Below are 21,794 nucleotides of genomic sequence, written 5' to 3' on the forward strand. Positions count from 1 at the left end.
CATCCGAAACTACGAGAGGGGACACTTTAGCGACCAGCGTAAGACATTTCAGTTTTTTTTGTTTTTTTTTTTATTTTTCGAGCTACAACGGCATCAGACAAGAAGTCAACACCGAATTCGAGGAAAGTGCGAAGTGGCGGACTAGCGACAATTGCGAAGGAAGGATGTCGAGGCTGCGGAGGGGGAGCCGACGCAGATCCCCGCATCGCGGGAATCCAAGGTGGACGCGATTCCCGCTGGCGGCCGGCGCGCCGCAGCCTCTTCCCCTTCACCCCGCCAACAATTGACCAGCGAACTTGCGACGGACCGACTAGCGACGAGGGAGCACCACGCTCACCGCCAAGACGTCATGGAGCTGCGCGGAGGACGAGATTGCGAGCTAGCTTTAAGTTCTGCGCAGCGATGCTATCGAAGGTGCGCGTCGAGTTGCGCGATCGACGAAATCGATGACGGATCGATTATTGCGTATTCTTGGGGGTATGACGTCACGTGTGGGATGGCGTATCGAGATCCGTGTTGCGGCAGGTGGTAGGTTTTTGAAACCACTCTAGTTCTGGCGGTCGTGATTAGTAGTCGCGTGTTGGGGGAGTTTCGCGAAGCAATGGAGTCGCCCAAAAATCGCGAAGGGAATGGAAAGGGGGTTGCAAGGATGTAGAAGGTAAGCGCTGCTTCTATCCCCGCGATTGAATTTCGAGCATAATTGTGAAAAGGCTTGCCGAGTAACGGATAGCCGTTTTGGATTTGCGTTGTAGAAAAGTACTCGAAATTCTTTTGCCGATTCTCTTGCTTGATGACCGTAGCCTGAGTACGCGGGTTAGAGTAAAGTAAATTTCGAGTTTCTGAAAAAGTTGAGTAGAGTCACGGGTTTTAGTTGAATCTTTCTCGTTAGTGAAACCAAGTATAGCCGAATTTCGCCGTACCGGGTCGAGCCGCGTTATCGTTTTCTTTTTGTGTCACCTCTCGAGTAGGTCGGGAAGCACCGAATTGGAGTGCTCGGATTAGCGGGTAACGTTTTGGGGAGTTTTGAAAAGAATTAAGTTCGGATGCGTTGCGATTGCGTATAGTTTAGGTTACGTTTAGTTGCGCCTGCATTGAGTTCCGTACCCGTTAGTTAAGATAATGTAGGTTGAGTTGAGTTACTTTGAGCTTGTGTATAGTTGAAGTTAAATGTAGTGGTGCTTGCGCTTAGTTAAGTTTACGTTCAGTTAAGATAGTGTTTAGTCGAGGTTAGGCGATGTATAGTCGAAATTGCCGTTGCGTTGCGCAGCAGTTGAGACGAGAAGTTTGAGCATGGTGTTTTAAGTTGCGAGACCTGACGGCGCACCGTCGAATAATTAGTTTTAGTTTCGTTTCGAGCAATCATCGCCATGGAGAACAAATGGCGAATTTGCGAATTGAGAATTGCGTATGAGGATGTTGCGATCGTCGAGTGACGTTTTGAGAATTGCGTATGAGGATGTTGCGATCGTCGAGTGACGTTTTAGTTAGGGAGCCGCGAGCTCATTAGAGCAAGAATTAGAGTAGGTTACGTGTAATTTTCTGTTTAGTTTTAGACTCGCGATGAGCGATTTTTGAATTATATTTTTTTTTGTTTTGTATCACCGCTATTATGAAATATAAGATTTTATTTTACTTTTGTTAAATAGCGTGTGTATTTCGAGTGTCTCTCTCTCTCTCCAAAAATTACCCCTCCCCTCTCCGCGGTACTGAGCTATCGAGCATATGCCCGAGGAATAGCGTATTAATGATTTCGAGGCGTGTTAATCACGCCAGGCGCCCAACAAAAACTTTGCGATATTGTTTTAGATCCAGGGTACATCGTGGACGCCAAATTATTGTGCACGCGGTAAGTTCTCGGTCATTTTCTCCGAGTGACCGAGGAGCGGGAAAAATCCACGTCACAATACATAGTCAATTCTTACCAAATTCTCTTCGGAACTTTACGATGACAGCTATGCTTTGGATAAAATATAAAACTACTAAACGACAAATTTTCGAGGACGATTTTTTCGATGCGGATTTCTTTCATGAATACCGACTCCATCATTGGCTATAAACATCTAAAAACGACCCTTAACAATAGCTATTACAGGAAATTGACTTGCATCGCAATGTATATGCGTACGTATAAATGAGTATAAGTATAATAAATATATGCGCTACAGCTAAACTAACGCCTGGAATTATTGCCTAACTACAATTGCTTCAATTTTCACGAATAACCGGTCGGCTATCAAAGGTCGAAATTTCACTATCCAACACCACCAAACAACCAACAAACGATTGCTAACACGGGAAATTGCATTTCAATGCAATTTACAGTTAAGAAGAAGCTGTGGTAAGTTAGATGCGCTGGGATTTGGACAAACTCCCAGAACTAGTGCTTAACTACAATCGTTTTATGTACTTTTTTGGAGGGGGGTTCGATGGGAGGGGCGAGGGCTATGTTTTCAATTATTGCAGATAATTGAAGGACTATCATTGGATGGGGAATCATGAATAAACAGGTTCATAAAGTTAGCACCCGAAGTCAATACAATCGACTGAAAGTAGTTTAGAACGTTTGCGCGTGGCTTGAATATGAAAAATATCACTCGCTCTCGTTTGCGCGTTCACTCGTTTTTAAGCAATATGCAAATAAAGATAGGATGCTGAAATTCAGCACCCGGTTTTTGAAAATGGTATTATGCGAAAGACTCATAGAAATTTGAATACATTGTCATGTCAATCGTTTGCGCGTCGTTTGCGCAACCAGCACCGCAAAGTAATTAGGCAGAAAATATCAAAATTACCAATAAAAAAATTAGTTTTTCTAATTTACAATATTAGCCACCAGAATAAATTATTGCACAGGCGCCGAGGGCGGTTTAATTCCGTGTGTTTCAGATTCCAACCAAATACTAGAACCAATGTGGTAAATAGCTGAAATATGCGTTTCAATCACTTTCAATCGATCACGCGGTTTGCGCGTCGCCCAAACCTGAAAAATATTACAATAATTCGTTTGCGCATTCGCGCGGTCTTAAGAAAAAGTGGAATGAACACCGGGTGCTGAATTTCAGCACCCGCGCTCTGCAAATATCGATCGCATATGAACCCAGTTTGGAAAATTCTAGGCATCTCGTCTCTAGAATCGTTTGCGCGTTGTTTGCGCAAACAGCACCCGCAAGAATTATCCAAGAAATAACAAAGTTGGTGTTATAATGCAGAGCAAATATAAATTACATAGAAGGGCCAAAAAATTCAGCACATGTTCAACACCATACGATAATGAAATATTTATTCAACGTCCAAAGCATGCTCCTTGCACGACATAACAAGAGTAATATAATAAATATAGTAATATATAAATAATATTCTCATTTTGGAGCGATCAATCAATGTGTCGGTGTTGATTTTGATATTTTCTGCCTAATTACTTCGCGGTGTTGGTTGCGCAAACGACGCGCAAACGATTGACACGACAATGTATCCAAAATTCTATGAGTCTTTTTTTGAGTCTATTGACTTCGGTTGCTAACTTTATGAAGCTCTAATAAACACCACCAAACGACCAATAAATGATTCTCTGACAAGCAGGACTCAAATCACGGTGTAAGAATAATAGGTGGTCCAACTGCGGCTCGGCGACTGTAATTATTTTCACATAATTCGGTACTTGTACACCAGACGGCTATGGGTCTATATGAGTATATGACCATTGCAAACAATAATGGCGGCATGTAGTATACGAAGCGAGGTGGGTAATTTTAGGTTAATCATGAGATGAGCGTGTGATATTTATAAAAATATGAGCAGAAGTTGCAGTTGAAAACATAAAATACCAAAAATAATAACGAATTAGAAAATATATGAAACATGTAAAGTAATATAAAATAAATAGAAGTCATAATAAACCTATGAGGTTGAGGTTTGTAATGTTGACGAAACAGAATAATCGAAAAAAGTTCGAACTTTGAGGCGTCGAACTACTCCGTGGGTCGAACCTTTGAAAAATAGCAAATACACTACGTAAATTTCGAAGTTGGTTAAAACATTGTATCTCGCTTATTTTGCAATTATGACAATATTTGAGTTACAAAATTGTACTTTTATGAGTATCGTATTGCGTCAACGTTATGAATTTCAAGCAGCCATAAAATAACGGTTTCATCAACCCAGATAACTTTCTCTTTTCACAGCTGTGCTTTAGAATGTCGCTAGTATGAATTTTCACCCATTGTCACATTCTCATAGTTATGTAGTAATGCATGATACATGATACAATTTCAGCCTTGTATTGTTCGCAAGGAAATGAAAAATTGTAATTTTGTATCATATCAGATACAGTAGATTCATATACAGATCCATTCTAAGATCCTATGTGCTTACAGAAGTATTTCTCAATCGCTGATAGAAGAGAGAACAGAAATATATTGCTACGAATTAAACCACCTCTGGTTTTCATGTTAATCAATTCTGCTTCGTCAAGAGTAACATTTTCTTTAACTGACTGAAAGGCTTTCTGACATACTTAACACTTATTTTGCCTTCTTGATTTGATACAAAAACCCAGTCACATAATATATTATGCAACTGACCACTGAAGCTGACGCAACATCATGGTCAAACCTGAGACCATCTTCGCATTCCCATTCCGTTGTTTGGATAATAGAGTCTAACTGCGTCTTTAATTCTTGCAAGTGGTTTAAAATGTGTGTAGTATCCTTTCTAAAAATCATTGGGTAATCTGCCAATGGAACTAAACGCTTGTGCGTTTCTTCTTGCACTGTAGTATTTTTGAATTTTGGGGATTTCAACAGTTGATATATTGATATTAATTTATAAAGTTGTAAAAATGAGGGGGGGCGTAGAGTGGTCATTAGCAGCTCAGGCTTGCCTGATAATCCCAAAAAAATGCTGCAACATAGATTAGATACCATTTCATAGCTCAAAATAGGCTTGACACAAGAAAATGTAATATCGAATACTACAATATTGATATGCTTATTGTTAGTTTAAATTGCAATACAAATTAGGTTCACCCCAAGATATGAAAATCGGAAGGTACAACAAATATAAAATGTGTAAGATTTTGAAGATACGTTTTTCAAACCCTGCGTTCCACCATTATTGTTTACAATGGTCCTACAGATCCGTAGCCGTCTGGTGGGCGTGCAACCATTTATGCTAAAATAATCGCAAGACTTAGGATTGCGCGCATAGGGCAGCCAGACCACCCATTATTCTTAATAAAAGAATACAAGTATGAAGGGCTAATGTCACTTGAATACACTAGCCGATGTTTTATTAGTAACGACTACTATTGACTATCAAACGTTGGGAATTCGCTATCAAACTCCAACAAACGAGCAACAACCAACTAAAAAAATCAACTCACTCGGGTGTTAATGAGGGGCTAAGTATATGGCGCTCTAATGTTTCCATCACATATATCCAGATATATAATGCAGTGATATTATTATGACTATGGAATGACCATCCATGGAAATAATCGTATATTGCCGTCTAGACGCCGTATACCCTCCACACTCTGCAACTACATTTGAAGTAATTCATTTCGGCCAAATTCAGCAATATTGATCTGACTGCATCTCACAATCAGTCACATGGACATGAGTAATATTGTTTGAATACGTGGACAACATGGATACACACGATTGACTATAAGATACCAGTTCTTGATATGAACAATAGGAGCTGATGGAGTTATAATAAAGGGATGAAATTATGAAGTGGTACTTAAGATACATGACTAATATTTTTATCGCAAGCAAAAAGACGACTGATACAGAAAATCAATTTTTCATGATTCAATTTCCATTAAATTTTCGATGCTTATTTAAAACCAGTGCATTTTTCGCGGCAAACTGAGATTTTCGAACATAAAAATAGTATTTGCACATATTTATTTGAAATTAAATAATGCACCGTTGTTATTAATACGTCAGTCTATGTTGCACCAAAACCTGGTAAACTTTAGGTAATCATTATCACAAAAGTAATAGAAAAACAAATTTCAAAATAATCTGGCTATCTGCTAGTTTGAAACATGGAAAAAAAATTGGGATGTCTACATAATTTATCTCTGTATTTATCAAGAAAATATCAACACGTCATCCATAATCATACAGCATTTTTGATTGCATTTAGCACTTAGTTGCAGCTATAATTTTGAGTGAGTGTAAGCTACAATATTGTATCTCAAAGCAGAAGAATAGTAAATACTGGAATTATAAACCCATTTATTTATCACATGACATCGTTGAATATTTAATTTTACAACCTTGCACCAATGACGATTATTAGCAAAAATGATGAAATTGAGGTTGCCAATTGGGAAATATAAAAGCTGTCTCAGAATACTGACATGAAATAGTCTTGAATGAAGCATCGTAAAGTTTAATTAAACGAATTGTTTAGATTTTCATTGATTTTGTAATAATAAGAGATTAAACATTGATATCTTAAGTTTTTATTTATGTTTTCAACATCAACTATTTGGGCATTGTATCGCGATGAAAAATGATCACAATATAAGATTTGACTCTAAAGATATTACAATTGACCAGCCTAGGCGGTGGGTCGGTCTAGCCGGTTGACCAGCCTGCCAATTGACTATCCTAGTTGGTTAACATAGGTTGCAGAAGGTAATATACATTTTTTTTAGCTGTATTCGTCACATTTCCACAATTTCTCATACTGAAAGACAATTTTAACAGCTTATCAAAATTTAAAATAAATCCACAAGTCTTTTATTCTCTGTGAAGTGTAAGAATTCTCCACCTCGTAGATAATATATTAGTGATTCTTGGTGAGCGGTCATAGAAATGTATAACGTATATTTTCGTTAACGTAGATAAAAAGATTCCAATCCCACTTATTGAACTTGTTAAAGCCTTAAACATCTGTTTTGATTCGGCAATTTTCAAATTTAACAAGGACACATACACACAACAATTTGGGTTGCCCATGGGATCCCCTCTCTCTCCAATCTTGTCAGATCTTGTGATGGAAGACCTAGAACTGTCATGCATCAGCAAACTAGATTTTGATATACCCTTCTATTTCAGATATGTTGACGATATTTTAACTGCTGTTCCTAAAGAAAAAATAGACTACACACGGAATATTTTCAACCAATATCATCCCCGATTACAATTCACCATTGAAACAGAAGATAATAACGCTATCAATTTCTTGGATTTATTACTGATACACTGCAACTCTAAAATCAAAACAGATTGGTTCCACAAAAAAACTTGGTCTCAAAGATACTTGAATTTTAATTCCCACCACCCGATGTCCTACAAGATAGGTACCATCTTTAATCTTGTTGACCGAGCCATCAAATTATCAAGTATCGAATTCCATGAAAAAAACTTGTCACTTATATATAATATTTTAAGATGGAATGATTATCCACACGGCCTATTACACAAACATATAAAAAAGAGACGCTTCCATATCAATAACCTACTTGACCATAATATTGACTCTACTTCCGCAGACGACAACAACAGACTAGCCACTACATTTATCCCCATCCCATATGTATCGGGTCTCTTTGAGTCGTTGAATAGGTTATTTACCAAACACAATGTCAAGTTTGTGGGAAAAAACTCAAAAGACCTACAACTTGTCTTTGACAGTCTTTGATTCGGGAAAAGATGGGAACCCTATAAGCAAACGATCCAACGTTGTTTATAAAATACCCTGCAACGATTGCAATCAAGTTTATATTGGACAAACTGGCCGCCATCTAGACACTAGACTCAAAGAACATCAACGCAACGTACAAGATAATGAGAATCATAACAGATATATGATATGTTCTCACTAACCTACAATAGACAGTAACTTTCAATAGTATTACATCCATAGTAATTTATGTCGTACTGGAAAAAATTTTTGTTCTTGACAGTCAAATAAAAAAAAAAAAATTCATCGTTCTGAGGAGGGCCCATATCCGGGCCAAAACGTTAACAAAAATATATGTTATACATTTCTATGACCGCTCACCAAGACTCAATAATATATCTTTTATTCTTTATTCCAATTAATTTTCAAGCAACCTTATGATAAATTCATTTTCATTATTCATTTTTATATTTATTCAAGAATTTGCGTAATTTTTCTTGATGAATTATTGCTTCCAAATTTGAAACTCATAAAATAGGTTTAACCTTCTACATATCTTGAATGTGTTTCTAGCAAAGAGAAAAGTGTTTCCGAATTCTTCAAAACTTGAGACATTGATCTTTTTCAACTCATAATTTTAAAAGTGCTCATCAAAGGCAGAAAATTCTACATGGGAACATTCTTGAAATGATTGGAACTAAAAATTTTTTCAAAATATTTGCAGCTCAAAGTTGACTTCGTTAAAAACTTATAATAAAAAAAAGCGTCTTAGAGATGCTACTATCGTGTGTAAAAAGTTAGATATATTCATGTAAATATAAAAGATACAACACGTTCATATATTTGATTGATATTTATTTTTCCGTTGTATAATTTCGACGTACATATTTCTTATACGAGATTTTCTCAACTTTTTAATCTCATGATGACGGTATGCAAATCAGATATCAAAAATTTATTAAAACCAAAAACAACCCCAAATAGGGTGAAAACTGGATGATTTATCAACATTGTTTTAGATAGCGTTCTTTAATCAGATTTATATGAATATTTATTTCGAGACAGTATGATTTGAGGCCAAGAATAGGTGCAACCCCTGATACGAACTATATGCACCCCTATGCATTGAATTTAGTAAATCCAATGGCCATTCTAAAATCTCTGTCAACCAATGAATTCTAATCGTTTTTAGTATACGTTCATTATTAAATTTCTCCGCTAACGAATTATATTCACGAAAATACCCTTTTTTTTCATACGTTTATTTGTAACAATTTTGAACAATTATGGATTCACAAAAAATTCTAATCATTCCAAAGTTCAATTATGTTTTACCTGAAAGTGCAAAAAAATTCAGGATTTTGCATGGAATATAAAAATCAAAACAAAAGGAAACAAAAGGTGCCATCATAGTGGCTTCTATGACCAAAAGGGTTAAAACTTCTTCCATTCGAGGCATACTCCTCAGAGTATAATTTCAAACAACTATCTTAAATACACTTCTCGCAAAAATTAAGGGAACAACAAAATTTTCGAAATTTTTTGGTGATTTTCAACAGGCTGTATTTCAGTGAAAAATGGTCGTACAAGAAAAAAAAAAACAAAGCTTTCGAAGCTTGAAGACTCTAGTTTTTGAATTTTTTGGTTAAAAATTTTTCGAAGCACTATTAGCCATGCAGTCCTTGGATAAAGCACGAAGAAAAAATTTTCAAAATTTTTTACATTTTTTTTTTCGCTGTACGGGCATGGAAAAATTTTTCCGAGCTAAACCAATGCATAGGTCGCATAGCCTGTTTATTCAGCTTCAAGATGCTTTTTTTTAAACCTCGATACGACCATTTGTCTTCGAGATATCGAATTTTGAATGCCAAAGGATCCTTTTTCACTCAACTGCCGATATCTCTGGAACTACTGGTCGCACAGCGAGCCGAAGGGCAGTTTCTTTTTCTGCAGAAAATTTCCTACAAAAATCTGTCATGGTTGATGTCAAAAAAATTTTTTTTCCACCGGTAGCGTTAACGTGAAAAAAGAGCAAAAAAATGCCATTTTACCTTTTTTTGGATAATCGACTGTATCTTCGTCAATATTGGGGGGAAAGCTTAGGTTAGAAGAAAATTTTACAGCCTAATGTACCCCAAAGGTCCCTCTTAATCGGTAGATCGATCGGTTCAGCGGTTTTCCTGGACCGTTTGATTGAAATTTTGAAAAAATTAAGAGAACAAGGTCCCTTAAGAAACAAAAACCTTGTTCCCTTGATTTTTTCAAAATTTCAATCAATCGGTCCAGGAAAACCGCTGAACCGATCGATCTACCGATTAAGGGGGACCTTTGGGGTACATTAGGCTGTAAAATTTTCTTCTAATCTAAGCTTTCCCCCCAATATTGACGAAGATACAGTCGATTATCCAAAAATTCCTTAAGAAACAAAAACCTTGTTCCCTTAATTTTTTCAAAATTTCAATCAATCGGTCCAGGAAAACCACTGAACCGATCGATCTACCGATTTAGGGGGACCTTTGGGGTACAATAGGCTGTAAAATTTTCTTCGAACCTAAGCTTTTCCCCCAATATTGACGAAGATACAGTCGATTATCCAAAAAAAGGCAAAATGGCATTTTTTTGCTGTTTTTTCACGTTAACGCTACAGGTGGAAAAAATTTTTTTTTGACATCAACCATGACAGATTTTTGTAGGAAATTTTCTGCAGAAAAAGAAACTGCCCTTCGGCTCGCTGTGCGACCAGTAGTTCCAGAGATATCGGCAGTTGAGTGAAAAAGGATCCTTTGGCATTCAAAATTCGATATCTCGAAGACAAATGGTCGTATCGAGGTTTAAAAAAAAGCATCTTGAAGCTGAATAAACAGGCTATGCGACCTATGCATTGGTTTAGCTTGGAAAAATTTTTCCATGCCCGTACAGCGAAAAAAAAAATGTAAAAAATTTTGAAAATTTTTTCTTCGTGCTTTATCCAAGGATTGCATGGCTAATAGTGCTTTGAAAAATTTTTAACCAAAAAATTCAAAAACTAGAGTCTTCAAGCTTTGAAAGCTTTGTTTTTTTATTTCTTGTACGACCATTTTTCACTGAAATACAGCCTGTTGAAAATCACCAAAAAATTTCGAAAATTTTGTTGTTCCCTTAATTTTTGCGAGAAGTGTAATATTAAAAATCTAATTTGTAACTCAATTTATATCATTATCTTTATTCTTAAAGTAACCAAAAGTATCGAATTCAAAGTGTCAATCTTCCAAAATAACCTTTCATATTTTCAGAGCGTAATCATAAGTTAATAAACAATTCCATATAATAAAGACTTATCTTCGATTCCTTGCCGCTGCACAAAAATCATCCGCCACTGCCACTGACTGCTGATCCTGCATCTAGCTGAAGTCAAGGTAAATCACATATCAAATTATCCCTTTGTTTGCACACTTCCGTCACGACCCGTCGACTGCATATGGCATCAATCAGACCCCAGAAAATATTCGGCTTTGAATATCCAGCAACTATGATCTTTTTGAAAAAAAAGGTAGAGTTACTTTTTGTAGTAAATTGATTAAACTTTAAGCTTGTACTGTCAGATTATCAAAAATAAAAAATGTAACAGTCTGAGAACGTGCTTGAAGTGGAACGTACTCCTCAGCCCTATTTAAGAACAAAGAAAAAATTGGAGTCAAAATGTCGGTGTGTGCAGACAAAGGTTTATATTATATCCATCAAATTCCCTCTTGTAAATTACACATAAGGTTCCAACTATAATTTCATAACGCGGTTGGTTCACGTCTTTCCAGTGTACTTTAGTACGTAATCGATATTGGCAACCGAAAACTACTGATTGTACGTCGCAGTAAATTTTCGCAACATAATTTAGAATCTAATTCCTGAATTGTCCAGAAGTGTCCGTTGGAACGTCACAAGTCGTTCAGCGGATATCACAGTAAATAACATGTTTGCTTCGACGGTGCAGCGCATCCGCAGTAGCTAATACAAAGAAATAGGTCGTCACATTTGAACTATCGCCCTCTACGCCAGTCCCATCACCTTGGTACACGTGCCAGTTAAGTTGTATTTCAGTAATATTCATGTCAATATTATATTCTGTGACTGCAGTCAATGATTCGATTTTCACTAACTCTCATCGATGTAATACACAATATATCAACCATCTGTGCATGTGCAAATCAAAAAGTTCAGCAGCTTCGACTCCCAATTTTATTTTAAATGCGAAATTCTATTATTTCTTTAAAAAATATGATATAACACCATTTCAAAGCGGTAAAAAACAAACCATCGAAATATTAAAGTGTGACAATGACTGACTGAAACCTAGTTAGGAACAGTCGCAGTTGCATTTGGTCCAAGAGCTCCTGCTGCAGCTGGTTCTTCGGTGACAATGCGTCGATTCTTTTTTATTCGTTTCCATTCGCCATTTGTATAATTCATTTGAAAATGCGTTTCAACAAGCATGGAAACGGTGCTTCCATCAGCTTGGGTAACTTCTTCTATATTTTCCGACAGCATAACTGTAACTATGTTACCCAGCTTTGGGCAAGGATTATCTGAAAGAAGAGAAGATTAATAGTTAACCAAAAAAATGATTGGAGGATAAAAACTGCCAATAACAAATTGTAGTTTGATGTGATTATTCATTAAAACATTTTATTCAAATTTACCTCTAGAACCGGCCATAAAACCAAGGATAACTGCTTTCTCTGGTCGGGTAACCTTATTTGCTGTTCGAAACATATCTTGGGCTTCTAGCATTTGTTCCCTCTGCAAGAAAGAATACCGTACAAATTTTTTCGATATCCAGAGGCGGTCGATCCTGATATCAGCTCACTTCGAAGATTACATGCTTATTCATTTTGATTGAGCTGAATGCCATCAGTAATTTGTATTCTTGTATGTAAGGTCCTTGTTGTTAGAGTGAAATCGTAATGGCAGTAACATGTTTGTTAGTGTTGATGAAACTGAATCAATGGCGAAGAAAAAGAAACAGAAAGATATCGAGTTGGAGACATTCATCACTATGGACCGATAACTGGTTATTAGACTGAACGTTAAAAAAAAAGTTTGTGCTCCCAGTTCAAAAACCTAAAGTTAACCTTGAAAAAAGAAGATCCTCCAAATTTCAATGTTCTATCTTAATATTAAGGTGTGCCGATAATTTTTTCAAGTTTTTTTTTTTTTTATAAAAATTCAGTTTGTTTCAGAGCTTAATATTTTTTAATATGACAATGATTTAAAAAAAACAAACGGTAGAAAAAAAAATGTGGCACTGAAAATACTTTTTACTCAAACATTTTCAATTTTTCATGATGGAATATTCAACATGGCGTCCAAAAAAAATATATCCTAGAAATTATTCTTTAAATAATTGTAAGGAAGTTCAGAAACCTTACTCGAGTGACTCGAGTATCGTTGTGTCTTTGTTTAATCTCATGTGTTAGACAGAGACAGTATGATATCAGAGTTCACTCAGGTAAGGTTTCTAAACTCAGCCCTGCGGTCACATGATTTATTATTCGTTACTATTTTGATTTGTTAATTTTTTATTCTAGGCTTCCTTACAATTTTTTAAGGAATAATTTCTAGGATATATTTTTTTTGGACGCCATGTTGAATATTCCATCAGGAAAAATTGAAAATGTTTGAGTAAAAAGTATTTTCAATCCCAGATTTTTTTTTCTACCGTTTGATTTTTTTAAATTTGTCGTACCTGTGCATTCAGGTGTCATATGTGGTAATTCATGCATTGAATATTTTTAGTTTATCGACTTAGAATTTACAGAGATCTAAGCTTTCAAATCTTCACTACCACACAGTCAACTTTGAAATTGATTTGAGCGTATACAAGGTTTCTGCAAATTGCTGTTACGCGTGCACGTTCTAATGCTGCTGAAAAAGTGACAACACGAAGAAAAAAAATCATTTGAAAGAGACGTCTATTTTTCACTTTTTCTGCACAGGTTATGTCACGTGGCAACAGTTTTGTATTGAACTCGTGCGAATTGTTGAGCAATATTTTCAACAAGTTTATAATTTGATAAAATATTTCGCCCAAAAAAACTTTGTAAAAAAAACCCTCAGACACATGGAGCCCCACGCCATGGCGTGATTGGTGTACTAGGTAAATTGGCCCTGCGTCTATATCACAAACAATCCCCCCCTCTGCCTCATTTTCATCCTCACACAAAAAAATAGTAACATGTCATCATGCAAAATGAGAAGATTGAACCTCAAAGAGGCTAAATCAACATCTTGGTTAGGCACAGATATAGATCCTGATTGCTGCTCGTCAGGTCTAACTATCCATTCCAATACAACAGTTCCTTTCAATAGTTGAAATAGCATTAAAAACAAAAGAGAGTAAATAAAAATTCGTCCTCAAAATCTTATCTAATTTTAATGATAATGTCTTATTTATAGTTAAAATGGTTAAAAATGAATTTATTATGATCGAACACTGTATGAAGCATATATATAAAATAAGAATGTTACCGTGAGAGACAATCCTTTTCTAGTATTAGCAGCTGCAGTAGCCGGTGGTGCCGTCGTTTGTATTCGAATTTGTGTTATAGTTTGAGTTGGTCTGACAATTTGTATATTGACAGGTGAACTTTCAAGAATAGTTGAAGTTGTTGGATTGACTACTGGCAATGTCGAACTTGCTGTTGCAGGTGCTATAGGCGTAGGAACTGGAACAACAAATATGACATATTTAAAATATAAAAATAAAAGAGATCTAACTCAGTAATTAATAAACTGCGAAATTTCTTATTTTCACTGGGAATTTTTTGTATGATAATACAATCCCTGATAATATCCTAAAAAAAATGTATATTTTTTTTCAATGACTCGTTTTCACCCTGTGAATCGTCAAATCTTTCTGAAAAAGTTTGCAAATAGTTTTCAAAAATCACTAATGTAATTGTTCAGTTTTTGATTTGAAACATTGAAAAAAAAAATCAACAATCAAGTCTGAGATGACGAGGGTCTGCGAGTGGATGAGAATGAACTCATCCGTTACACAAACGGGTTCGTAGAGAATTTTTAGAATGTAAGTTTTTATACAATTTCAACATCAGGTTTAAAATACAGTAACAAACTCTGAACTATGACACGTAATATATCAATACAAAAATGGAAAATCCAATTTAACTAAAAAACAACGAAAAAAACCAACTACTACTCTGAAGTTTATGTCAGAATTTTCTATGCCAAAAATCAAATAATTCCTTAAGTGATTTCTGAAGAATGACTTTTTTTGTAGGATAGTTTGAAAACTCATAGGCTAAACAAATTGGTTGAAGAGAGATTTTTATTTGGAAGGTTTTTTGGAAGAAGCCCAATCATGGAACGAATTCTTTGCAAAAATAAAAATATCGTTACTGAGTGTTTGCTGAATTCGCATTCGTTATTATGTGCACTGGTATAACCAAAAACTACCAAGTATTCGAACTTCCTGATTACAAAAATAATTTCTTATCGATCGAAGGAGTAATTGAAAGTGAGAATAATAATATAGATGTATATATATCATAGTCTGAATAAGTATGAAATATCAAATGCTCATAGCTATAAAATCGCAAAAGTTGTGCAAAATGGATGGTGGTTTAAAAACTGATGTTGCTGAACTTCCTCTACTCACTCTGAAGGTCATAACAGAACGCTGACTTACGTGTTTGCGCTGCAATAGTTGCCACACCAGTTGTCGGCGTACTAATAGGTGTAGCGTATGGTTGCGTAGGTGCAACAGGGGTTGCAGGAGGATTTAAAGGTGCCAATCCCTGCGCATACTCCGGAGTGGCAGGTGTTTCCGGTGAGGTAGGTACTACCGTGGCAGCAGTTGCAGCAGCAGCTGCCTGAGCTTCGGCCGCCTTCTTTTGTTGCTCCTCTAACTCCAGCATACGTTTACGTTTTTTAGCTTGTGCATACCCTAGGGGTTGTTCATTTATATCCAAAAGCTTTATTCCACCATCTTTACGAATTCGACTTCCGATTGGTGTCCTATTAGACATTGATGGACTTGTCAGAGAAGGTGAGCGAAATCCACTGGTTGGAACTCTGCTGGGTATTCCTTTCAAAGGCGCTGGAAGGAACCGTGATTATTTTAATCTCCAATTTTTATATCAAAATCAGTGATTGAGGAAATGAACGTCATGTAGCACATACATCACAATATTGATGTAGGTCAATTATAACATGACATTTTTTTTTTTAATATTCTTTGACGTGTGAGCAGATTGAAAAGGTAATTTTAGTTCACGCTAGTAGTAAATGGTTGTGTCAGTAATTATTAAACCCTTGAATGTTGACTGACAAGGTCTTGTTGGAGAATAAGTACTTTTTCCTTGATGTTATCAACATATAGGTAGTGTCTAATTCGGTAGTCATAAAACTGATGTATTCATCAGCTACGATATTTTCCTCAAAAAGACACAAAAAAATCACGAAAATTTTGAACAAGAGCATAGAAGTTGTTTAGATCGTTATAAAATGATGAAAAGTTCAGTATATTCACAAGATTTCACTATGCACTGACCCATTGCACTCGTTGCCAGAAGCCGTCTCTATAATCCTAGACTTTTGTTTATCACGTCCGTTACTTGAATATCTCAATTTTCGAAATTGCACTGGCTTCAGTTTTAAATTAAACCACTTGAAAATTTAAAAATTTCAATTCTTCTCTCGAGGTTTCATTACATTAACACGTTGACTGCCAACTACGAGATATCTCATAGATTGTTTACTTGCCCAGGACGCCTACTACGAGTTATCTCGTAGTTGGCTTGCGCGAAGAGGTTTCTGCTACATAAGCCAACTACAAGATAATCCGTGACATATTTTTTTTGAAAACATTCATAACAATTTTTAATAATATAACATGATTAAATCAAATTGGCTCTTTAGACCAGAATCGTGAAAAATTCCGTGGCAATCAATGTGGTAAAGTTATGAACTTCAACCTTGTTACACAATGATAATCCAACTCGTGATAGAAAGTGGAATTATTCACAAGAATAAGCATTGTACAAGTATTGACACAGCGTTAATATACTGATTTTGTGCAAACTCAACTCCTTCGATTCTGTTCTAGATATGCAAAATAGTAATTTTTCTTTTGACGTTTAGTTCTAGTGGCTTTACTAACTTGAACTTTGCAGTATTTGAACCATGAACAATAGCTTTGAATTAAAACTTTAAATATAGTGCTAAGCTGTTTTAAATTTATCTTTTTCTTCAGCTGTCTATTTGTTTGTAAAAAAAATTATGACAAGTGGCATAGTACGATTTTGTATTTGCCATTGGAATGAAGCAGTTATTTTTAAATGGAATTTCGATACATATTTATTTAAAAAGTCTCGGTAATTAAGCCTTTTTTGAATAATTTGACCTCTGTAAGATATGAATAAATCATGAGATCGTAATATTACTTAGGAACAAAATGTTATTCCAGACTTATGTTAAAAATGTCACGTTATTGAATTTATTAATAATTAAATTCCTATTTTAAACATCAACCCTGACTTTTGGGAAATAGACAAGAATTATTTGTGAAATATTAGAGTGTAAAAGTCGTCAACAATTTGAATTGACTGACATATATGCTGAAGGAGTCTGTTGTACACAAAAAGAGCTGAATTCTGAATGGTACTCTGATACTTTTTTCAAATCAGTCAAAAAATAAGCATGTTACGTTTCTGTTCAAAATAATAAAGTGAGCACACCGTTATATTACACAAAATTATATTACACAAAATTATTGTACACGATATAATTTTGTGTCGTAGCGTAGTAATGTAATGTAAGCAAAGTGTAACTTTATGAGATATAAGATTGTGTGGTATAATTTTTGGGTATGATAATTCGGTGTTGTAGTCTAATTTCATATAATGTCAGGTGTGTAGGAACAGTATGCTTTCAATGTGATTACTTTGAAGGACTTAATGTTACTCTTTGAATGGCAAAAGCCCAAAAAAAAATCAGAAAAAAAATTGTTACAGCTTATTAGTCATACAGCTAATGGCTCCAACGAAATATCTAAAATTCAGTATCATTTCAAGTATTAGTTGATAATTAATCTAATCTCACTTGTATCAGTCATTTTCCTGGGCATTCCACGACTTCGTACTGGCACAGTTGGGGCTGCACTTTTTTTCATATTACTAGCTGCATCTGCACTCTTTTGTAACAATTCCGCACGCAGAGCAGCACTCTTGGGTTTCCTCTTGAGTGTGAAATGCTTGATAGATGCTGGCTGCTGCCCAACGACTGATGTCAATGCTGTTTTATTCAAATAGTGGCATTCTAGCGGAAGCATAGCTGCATCACATTGTTTTTTTACCAACTTCCTCAGGTCATTGACTAGTTCACCAAATATTGGACGATGCTCATCAAGATCTGATATGTCAGTGTTCAATGAGCCTGTTGATGGAAATGTTTTCATCGCTTCAGACAGCATCGATACCCATAACTCATTGTCCAGTGATGCTACTTCGATGATTTCTTCCAACTCAATACGCCACTATTTTCAAAAAAAAATGCGTTTACTATGAGTAGTGAAAATATCAAATCAGTGGGGTATTCGAAAACTGCTGAGGCCCATGGTACCATTGATTTTCAAATACATTTCATCAATTTCAGGCAGTTATAAAAAAAATTATAATTTTCCAAAATCGAAGCTGCGGCCGGTGAGTAGAAATATTCAAAAAATTATGAAATAATTCAGAAATGTTCCTATTTTCACCCCCAATATAACGCTACAAGTTTCATTAGGGAAAGCGAGAAGATGACTGTGAACATCTGTGTTGAGTGCTGCAACTACTAATCGACAACTGCTAAATCGTCATTGTTTATCAGGAGCTCGTAACTGTCTTGCACATATTTTCACAAATTTCTATGTTTATCCGAGTATTGACACTACTTGACGTATGGTAGAACGTGAGAATCGAAATTTCCAGCTCGGGCGCCCCTGGCCCTTATTCGCCCCTGGATTTCGGAACCTGCGGCTGAAACCTGCAGCTAACTTCAGCGTCGTCCAATAACTGCATCGTTCATCTGATAGTTTCAGTTTTATACTCTGTTATCCGAATAGATGCAATATAAAAGTAACAACGTGTATGTTCGAACAGTAAAATAACTGCATGCAAGTTACGCGAGAGCCTTACAGGTAAAATTAGGACAAGTGTGAAATCGCTTACACAAATTTCGTCGCTTTTTGTAATTATATCATACACATAAGGTACAAATCAGAGGTTCCAAATTCCGAATGCTCATTCAAACGGTAATCCACTGAAGTTAAAGTTAATATACATTGAGGAAAAAATCAATTTTGTGCAATTTCAGAATAACTTAAATAAAAAATTCATTATATGCTTGTATTTTACTCTACTACAGTTTCCTGAATTCCAAACAATCCTAAAGTTACAAAATAAGGATATTTCCTGAAACTGCATCCTTATAATAACGTTACTAAATTCAATCTCATAAAATTCAAGTAATTTACATCGTTCAAGTCTTCTTGGTACTTTTTCCCACAATTTAAATTATTTACTCATCAATTCATACTAATTGTGGAGAAAACTGTCATGCACACTGAAATCGTTTTGTGAAACAACTAATGTGACATACGGCTGTTAAGATTTTCATTCAAAAGATCGTTTGAAATTTAAAGCACATTACAAATTATACAACTCATGTCTGTTTCAGAGAGTTAGAATTAGTTACAATACTGCGGAGGGAGCAACTTCGTCGAGGCACATAAAATATTGGTGTGAGCAATATATACCTCGGCGTGACTCACATGCAGCCACTTCACCAATGAATTTCCATAGTATAAATAAACACTGTGTCTATTTGCACTACAGAGTGAACTTAGGCAGAATATGCTAAATATGCCAAATGATCGCATGTTAGTAATGTAATCGCATAAGTTTTTTCAAAACATCTGCGGTTTCCGAAGAAATTTTCAAGTAAATGGAATATTTTGGAAATATCATCTCTGAGGGTGACAGACACCGAAAGCGTGTTTCAGACCTCTGGTATATGTTATGATTTTGGATAGTGATAGAATAATATGATTTTTTGAAACTCTACCCGGGGTATAACAGAGATCTAACTTGATTTAGCCTTTATCACTCAATTTTGGCTTGCCACGGATAATCGTTCAGGCACTCAAATATTTTGCAAAACAGTTCGGGACAACTCAACACTTAGTAAGTCCGGAGTGTCCGTTGACGGTTCACTCCATAGTGTGAGTAGACACTTTAATAAATGATATTATCATATACAAATCAAAATGGACATTTTCTCATTGTATAGAATATTTGCACTGACTGAACTGTTGCAAAACTGCAGAAGATTGGCTACCTTTTTCGCAGATAGTTTACACCAGAATTTTCATGCCTAGTAACGGAAAAACAGGAGATATGGTATCAGGTTGAAGAACTACATTTTTGATACAAGTGACAGGCTGGATATAAGAAAAACCGTTGTGACAGATTAAATGAATTGATAAAAAAGATCATTGAACATGGATATCAAGTTCAATTGTGAAAATGGTAACAAAATATGAATACTTATCGACTATTTTATAATAACGATACATACTTCTTCGACATTGCGCCTTTGTAGGTGAAAGAAAGAAAGGAGTAGTTTGAGCTTAACTTGAGTTTGCAAATCCGGAAAGCAATCTTTTATGTTTCGCAAAACTTCGGCGTTTAATTGGGAACAAATTGAGCTGCCAGTCCAGCTATCATTTGACGTGCCGAGCTTATTATGAAGCCATAACGAAGTATCACTATCTCGCACGTTTGCCATATTGAAAATTGTGTAATTAAATTCTGTATGGCCTGAGCCACGATCTTACATACAGGTCTGAAAATCTGGTGCTGGGGGGCGACTCACTTCTTGAATCCGCTTTCAATAATTCTTAGATTGGTCGCAAGGGTCGCTGTAACCTAGTACGGTCACCTCCACCCGTGTCACCGCCCTCGCCCCCCCCCAGCCGCGACGCCGATGAGCGACAGGGATAGAAAAAATTTCTTTCTGTTGTAACATCCGACCAGAACGTCCGTATGTTTTATCGACTATTATTACTGCATGTTACTTTTATCAACTAACCAAACTCAAAGTACGAGAATCTTGTAACCATAAGAAACTAAAACAACTGTCTAACTATTTGGAATATCCCTAGATGGAAATAACTATGAAATTCACTAGCCAAGGCTTAAAAACCATGTTACGAGATCTTCGTACTACCAGAGATGAGTAGGGAGATCTCCAACGCTCGGCTTTTCGTGATACCAGCTAGGTTGGAGCGTCGACGTGACACCTAGGTGGCCACGCACCGAAGGTGGCCCATTTCCGACCTGACACCTAGGCGGCCATGCACTCGGTCGCTCGAGCAAGCGGTTGCCAATCGCATCCTTGTCCCCGCTCGCACAGATGTTTCCAGGAATGCAAGAATCGGGATTATTTTTGTTTCAATTATGAATGTCAGCGAATAAAAGTATCTCCAGATTTGATAAATTTTGGATTCAATTAGCGGACGCTGAACCAAAATAATTAACCATTCCCAGCCCCAATACTTTTTTTTTTTTTTTTTTTAATAAATATTATTTTTTTATTGATATGAAAATATGTGACGCCTGGTGTTCTCGAATATTTGTACACGCAGTCTATGGAAAAATATACGAAGCCAGCTCGATAACATTTATGCAAAATGTGCAATGGGCAAGTGGTTGGAGGAAATTTTTTTTTTCTCGAACTGAATCTTCCAGAGAACCATCAGCGAATTCCAAGCAAGCTCCATAAACATACCGAGCAAACGCGCGATCACGGACGTAGCTGTGGTGTGGCTGAGTGGATACCACATGAGGATGAATTTTCAATCACAGGTTTTTGCGCGAAGTTTTCCTGTATTTAAGTTAATTACTGCTGCCTCTGCTATAATACTGCATTCAAGTCCTAAACAAAACACTAAAAAACAAGTTAACCACTTAATGTAAAACAAAATGTTAGATTGAGCTTAAAATTTAAGCCGGAGTTACATAAACTAAGATAATTACAAATGCAATATTGTAAATATTGAACATTTAATGTTCATCTAAATAAATATAGTTTCCTCCTCAAAAAAAAAAAAACATGAG

The 21,794-nt window shown here is 35.9% G+C and overlaps 1 protein-coding gene across 2 annotated transcripts; it reads right to left on the reverse strand.

Moving 5' to 3' along the window:
- Positions 1–8,479: 8,479 nt before the first annotated feature.
- Nelf-A (Negative elongation factor A) lies at positions 8,480–20,493 on the reverse strand. Of its 2 annotated transcripts, XM_046634415.2 has the most exons (7): positions 20,254–20,493; positions 17,737–18,169; positions 15,323–15,733; positions 14,143–14,339; positions 12,315–12,414; positions 11,930–12,200; positions 8,480–11,154 (listed from the first exon to the last, which is right to left on the reverse strand). In XM_046634415.2, the coding sequence occupies exons 1-6, from the start codon at positions 20,461–20,463 to the stop codon at positions 11,968–11,970; spliced, it is 1,584 nt and encodes a 527-aa protein (XP_046490371.1). In that variant the 5' UTR covers positions 20,464–20,493; the 3' UTR covers positions 8,480–11,154; positions 11,930–11,967. The 2 variants fall into 2 exon arrangements, with proteins under 2 accessions (XP_046490371.1, XP_046490370.1); XM_046634414.2 differs by having other exon boundaries at positions 8,480–12,200.
- Positions 20,494–21,794: the final 1,301 nt, after the last annotated feature.

This window comes from Neodiprion pinetum, chromosome 7 (genome assembly GCF_021155775.2).
Source record: "Neodiprion pinetum isolate iyNeoPine1 chromosome 7, iyNeoPine1.2, whole genome shotgun sequence".
Classification (NCBI taxonomy): domain Eukaryota; kingdom Metazoa; phylum Arthropoda; class Insecta; order Hymenoptera; family Diprionidae; genus Neodiprion; species Neodiprion pinetum.

What these genes read in the sequence shown, in the direction of transcription:
- Nelf-A (XM_046634415.2), bottom strand. Translation starts at nt 20,463, where the DNA reads ATGGCAAACGTGCGAGATAGTGATACTTCGTTATGGCTTCATAATAAG. An exon ending in CAGGAAAATGACTGATACAA is followed by an intron (nt 15,734 to 17,736) that starts GTGAGATTAGAT and finishes GGTTCCTTCCAG; the next exon opens with CGCCTTTGAAAGGAATACCC. An exon ending in TTTTATGGCCGGTTCTAGAG is followed by an intron (nt 12,201 to 12,314) that starts GTAAATTTGAAT and finishes CTCTTCTTTCAG; the next exon opens with ATAATCCTTGCCCAAAGCTG.